Genomic DNA, 6,117 nt, shown 5'->3' on the forward strand with positions numbered 1-6,117 from the left:
CTGTCGAGCGTGTCATCGTCCTGGGGAGTCCCTCAGGCATATTGTGTCCGGGTGTTCTCACCTTGCTAACGGCGAATACTTGCACAGACATAATCAAGTAGCCAAGATAATCCACCAACAGCTTGCTCTTCAATATGGCCTTATCGATTTTGAGATGCCTTACTATAGGTACGACCCAGCGTCAGTTCTTGAAAATAGCAGTGCATTGCTCTACTGGGACCGAACGATTATCACTGACAGGTATATTGTAGCCAATAGACCTGATATAGTGCTAGTCGATCGGTCAGTGCGTCGTGCAATAATTGTTGATATTACTGTTCCACATGACGATAATCTGGTTAAAGCCGAAAAGGAAAAAGTATCAAAATACTTGGACCTTGCTCACGAGATTACCGCCATGTGGAATGTTGAGTCAACTATTATTGTTCCGATAGTTGTTTCAGTCAATGGTCTTATAGCGAAAAGCTTCGACCAACATCTTAAGAAGCTTTCGCTTAACTGTTGGATCAAGAGTCGGATACAAAAGGCAGTGATTCTTGAGACGGCGCGTATTGTGAGGAGGTTCCTCACTCTGGAGCCCTGACCACCGGTTGCTTGGACACTCAAATGTCCCGCAGCGGGAGGGTGAATTTTTTTTTATAAATTTTTAATAATGTTTTGTATTTTATTATACTTATATTGTTAAAAATTTAAAAAAAAGAAGTAATAAATAAATGAGAGAAATCTTATGTAACATATTGAATGTGTTACATAATTAACCCTCTGACGAAATTATAATACCTTTAATAAATTGTAGCTGGACGCCCGAAAAAAATATTTTATTTAACAATTTATTAAATAGTTATTTTTTTTAAATTGCTTGAGAAAACACGTTTTTGATAAAAATTCAAAAGAATTTAACTCGTTTTTTCAATTGAACTATTCCCGCTCTTTTTTGTAATTATTTTGTATGGAAGTATAGACAATAAATACTCGGAGGAATGTTATTGCTTCATGAAGCAATTATTTTTTATCTGTTTACTGTCATATTGTTTGGCTTCATTTTCATTTGTCATCTGTGGTCTGTGGTTTATGGTCTTTGCTTGTTCAACAAAAACTACAAGTAAATATTTCGCGATTTCTATTGAAAAATTGTTTTGTTAGTTTCGTTTGTAATTGTTTCAAGGACATGGAAGACGAATTAGAAGACAGAGTTTTACATCAAACTTATGTGTCGTTTATGAAAACTGTATCCCGTTTTTCTAGCAGTGTTGCGTTTGACACTCCATCGAGCTATTTATGGAAGATGGTCAGATTTTATTGCCTTCGGTCTGAAGTGTTAGTGTTTACTCTAGCGATCATTATATTCTTCATGTATCTTCAAACGCTGGGATTATGGAGTCGGACGTTGCTCAGCCGACTGTCGCACGCAATGAGCCCACTCAATGCCGTCCAGCGTATGAAGTTGATGGAAGGCTCCGAAGCCGACAAACAGAGCTGGGAGCTGAAAGGTACTTTGAGTGCGGCATATGCAATCAAAGGCAGGAGAATGCACATGGAAGACAAATTTATTATTAACGAAAATATAAATAGCACCGGCATATCTTTGTTTGCTATATTTGACGGCCACGGCGGAGAGTTCGCCGCCAACTACGCTAAAGACCATCTTATACAAAACTTGTACAACAAAGTTGTCGAATTGTGCGCTTTTAAAGATGGCAAGATAGTTACCACACCTCAGAAAGACAGCCCAGAAGAGCCAATAAAGGAGGACACTCATATTGATTTAGAAAGAAAAAGCAGCTTCAAAAAGTCTGCGAGTACAGCTGATGATACATCAAAAAAAGAGATCACTGATCCAGAATTATTGGCTCAACTGTCCAAAGCGAGACCAATCATCACAAGAGAAGTAAAACCAAGTAAAGCAGTGAGAAATGTTGCCATCCCATTGTCAAGCTATTTAGACAAAGGCAAGATAAATTATGGTAAATTATTGACAGATGAGGTTTTAGCTGCCGACAGATTGCTGGTAGAATCTGCCAAGCGCACCATGAACGTTGCAGGAACAACTGCTTTGATAGCTATGCTTGAGAACAACCACCTTATAGTAGCTAATGTAGGTGATTCAAGGGGTGTCATGTGTGACAGCCGTGGAAATGCAATACCTGTCTCATTTGACCACAAACCTCAACAGGTAATCTAATACTTATAATCTCAGTTAAAGATTTCTCTACTTCAATCATTCACATCTTACCTTAATAGATATAATAAATATCATTGTCATTTGACATTTAGTTGGGTAGTTAATAAGATAATAGTTATATAATGGTGACATTTCCAACAGGTGCGTGAACAGAAAAGGATTGAAGCAGCTGGTGGTTACATTGCTTTTAATGGAGTGTGGCGGGTAGCAGGCATCCTAGCGACATCCAGAGCAATGGGCGACTATCCACTCAAAGACAAGAACTATGTTATAGCAGATCCCGACATTCTGACTTTTAATCTAAATGACCACAAGCCCATGTTTATAGTATTAGCTTCAGATGGTTTATGGGACACATTCTCAAATGAGGAAGCTGTCAAATTTATAAAAGAAAGATTGGACGAACCTGACTTTGGAGCTAAAAGCCTAACCCTTCAAGCCTACTACAGAGGGTCAGTTGATAATATTACAGTACTAGTGATTAAATTTCCAATTAACTGGTCAATAGCAACTGAATAAAAGCAGTTTTTTTTTACTAATGAATAATCAAATTTATAAAAGAAACTTAATCTATGTAGATCTAATTTCATTTTTCCAAGTTCTATAATATGTCATTTATTAATACAATTAATGATTGAGGGCAGTTTTTTACTACAAATATGAATATATTTAATATGTTTTGTAAAAATTTACTATTTAAAAATTCACATAATTGTTGTAATATTAATGTTTGGTAAACTTCTTATTAATTAACTCTATTATAAAAATGTAGTTACATGTTAGAAAATAAAATTATTTCTAACATAAATCTATGGCTATTTACATAACATTTATGTAAAAGAATTAGGGTATAAATTAAAATGTCTTGCCATATATATGTATATATTACTGTTTAAAATAAAATATTGGTTGATATATAGGAGCAAACTACTTGTTCTACTTCATATAATTATGGTTCCTAAAGCGCACAATAGAATCTGCCTGAGAATTTTCACACATCCAGGGGGTTTGTTTTTGCCTTACCCTTGAGTTTCGTCCCATTTCTATTATCTGTTTTTGTAATTATTTATTTGAAACTCTTTTAACTTTAATTTTAAGTATTCAACTTTACTTACCACCATTAAATCATGACTAAACTTAACATTTCAAAAGTGCTTGTAAGCCTAATAGAAATAAATGGATTTTGATTTTTTTTTGCTATGTTTGCCTAATGGCCTATACAGTGGCGTGCATACGGTTGTTGATGAGGGTATGCATTAGTAAGACAAATTAACCAAACTGGGCAAATGTGCTTTGGATAAGCATTAAAAAACATTTGTTAGGGTATGCAAAACTTGATGCATGTATGAAGTGTTGCTACAAGCATAGGTGTCAGTGTATGGCATTTCTATTAGTAAAATGTCATTCATCCAGGTGGTGAAAGATTTGTGTATAATCAACTTACCTTAGCACCAATATATGAAAATGGTTTTTTTATTGTGACAAGCAGGTAAAATGTAAAGTTAGAGTGAACTTTGATGATTGAACTTTTAGTAAATAAACAGGCTTAATGCTGCTTTAGAGTTCCTTTACCATGTTCCTTTGTATATTTAATCTTTTTTTAGTGTACCTCTAACTCGGGTTCTGCATTTTATGTCCAGCTTTATTTAGCTATTTAGCTAATACTTAGTTATGAGATGTTTTTTTTACCTCTGGTGCTAGTCATAAATAATGTTTATAACTTATGATATTATATATATTTATTATATATGTGTATATTCTATATGTGTTTAGCATAATAATGTGATTGGGTAAACCCTTTTTGTTGTGATAGTATTAAGTATACAAAAAAAAATTATATGGCTATAAAATATTTTTGTATTCCAGTCTAAAGTAACCTGAACTTTGTTTATACACAACAGATCCATGTTTACTAAATTATGAATAAGTACAAATTTATGTTTACGATTACTCCAATAATTTACTAAATTATTTTATCAAATAGATAGTTTTTCTAAAAAAAATGTATTTGATGCAAGTGTTCTCAATTTGGGGCCAAAGCAATATTGATTAAAATTTATAATTTTTATCCTACCTTAATTTTCAGTAAATTTTAAATATTTATTATATATATAATTTTTATCCTACCTTAATTTATAATAGAAACTTCGACATAATTTAAACAATAGGTATTACATGCTTGTATGTGTTGTTTTAATAAATTATTATCAATAGACAAAGCTTTGTAGCATGTTAGTCCGCCTTTTATGTTGGTTTTGGTTTAATAACTGTGTATATTATAATTTGTGTTGCAATTAACTTTGTGAGTCTAACAAAACTGGATATAATATAATTTTAGTAGTAGTAGTAGTAGTAGTAGAGATTTTTGTGGCAGTTCGTCTGGGGAAGTACTATCGCCATGTTTATTTTTGCCGCCAAGCAGCATTGCTGTGTTACAGTGTGGCGTGAATGTTGTTAACAGGCACATAAGGCTCAATACCTATACCTCAAGTTGATGGACACAGAGCGGCATAGATAGGACATGTTTGTTACATTACTTGCGAAATGTTGCTCTGTTTATAGGTGTAAGTTTTCCACTTAGAGCGGTTTTAGACTAGCGTTATATTCGCGCGTACACGTTTTTGGAAGCGCGCTCAAATCGTACGGGCTTCTAAGCTCGTATAAGCGCGAGCCGAGAGAGAAATTTCCGAGAGATACTGACACGACATAAAAAATACGCTAGTCAGAAATCACTCTTGCCATCAAGTGGACCGTTTGTTTGGTTTTATAACTTTAAAAAGTTTATTTAAAGACAATGCAGGTACATTTGTCTTTTAACTGAAATATTCAGAGAACTGTTAGATCCACATTTTTTTTCTTTTTTTATAGTATTTATAAGATGTTAATAACACTTGGTGTCACTTGTTAGATTTTGGTTCTCAACCAAAACTTTAGATTAACCCTTATTAAATATTATAAAGATCTTCCTACATATAATATATTTCAATACTAAAAAGATTAATTATTTTTCAACATTATTCATTATAATGTTGAAAAATAATTAATCTTTTTAGTAGTTATCCTTTTTGAAGTCGGTTAAAAAATATGTTCAACTGCAGGTAGGTACAGATTCTATTGATTTATATAAAATAAATTAAATAATGATTAAAATTTCATGTAATAGAGAAATATTTATATTCTACTATATTTCATAATGAACTTTTGTGTCTATAATATACAGGTAAATAAAATCACAATAATTATAAATGGTTGTGTTTATTCAGACTATTTACACTCTTTAATATTAATAATAAAAATATGGAAATACATATTATTAATATAATATAGGTAAACAAAAACCCATTTACATCATCAATTAGCGAGGAAACAATGAAACAATTAAATAAAAACATATTTTCTATCAATGACAATGCAAAAATTAAAAAAAACATAATTTTTCTTTAGCTGGTTATATCCATACTAATATTATAAAAGCGACAGTGAGTTTGTTTTTTACGCTTTCAAACTTTTGAATCGATCATTTGAAATTTTGTAGACATCCTGTTAGATAACAATGTACTTTTCTAAAGAGAGTTTCATTTGAGGGCGAAGCCGCGGGCAATAGTTTCGGTATTTCATTTTTTTTCTATTTTTATTCTTTACAAGTTAGCTCTTGACGACAATCTCACCCGATGGTAAGTGATGATGCTATCTAAGATGGAAGAGGGCTAACTTTTCAGGAGGAGGATGAAAATCCACACCCCTTTTTGGTTTCTACACGACATCGTACCGGAACGCTAAATCGCTTGCCGGTACGTCTTAGTCGGTATGGTGGTAACTAGCCACGGCCGAAGCCTCCCGCCAGCCAGACCCGGACCAATTAAGAAAACCTCAATCGGCCCAGTCGGGGATCGAACCCAGGACCTCTGTCTTGTAAATCCATCGCTCATACCACT

At 33.3% G+C, this 6,117-nt stretch overlaps 1 protein-coding gene across 1 annotated transcript; it reads left to right on the forward strand.

The window, feature by feature from the left end:
• Positions 1-1,046: 1,046 nt before the first annotated feature.
• Positions 1,047-5,428, forward strand: LOC112058264 (protein phosphatase 1L). The gene is made up of 2 exons (XM_024098976.2): positions 1,047-2,173; positions 2,324-5,428. The coding sequence occupies exons 1-2, from the start codon at positions 1,169-1,171 to the stop codon at positions 2,699-2,701; spliced, it is 1,383 nt and encodes a 460-aa protein (XP_023954744.1). The 5' UTR covers positions 1,047-1,168; the 3' UTR covers positions 2,702-5,428.
• Positions 5,429-6,117: the final 689 nt, after the last annotated feature.

Source organism: Bicyclus anynana, chromosome 3 (assembly GCF_947172395.1).
Source record: "Bicyclus anynana chromosome 3, ilBicAnyn1.1, whole genome shotgun sequence".
Taxonomy (NCBI): Eukaryota; Metazoa; Arthropoda; class Insecta; order Lepidoptera; family Nymphalidae; genus Bicyclus; species Bicyclus anynana.

Bases quoted from the DNA above. Each gene is read 5' to 3' on its own strand.
- LOC112058264 (XM_024098976.2), top strand. From the start codon at position 1,169: ATGGAAGACGAATTAGAAGACAGAGTTTTACATCAAACTTATGTGTCG. The intron at 2,174-2,323 runs GTAATCTAATAC...CATTTCCAACAG, and splicing joins TTGACCACAAACCTCAACAG to GTGCGTGAACAGAAAAGGAT.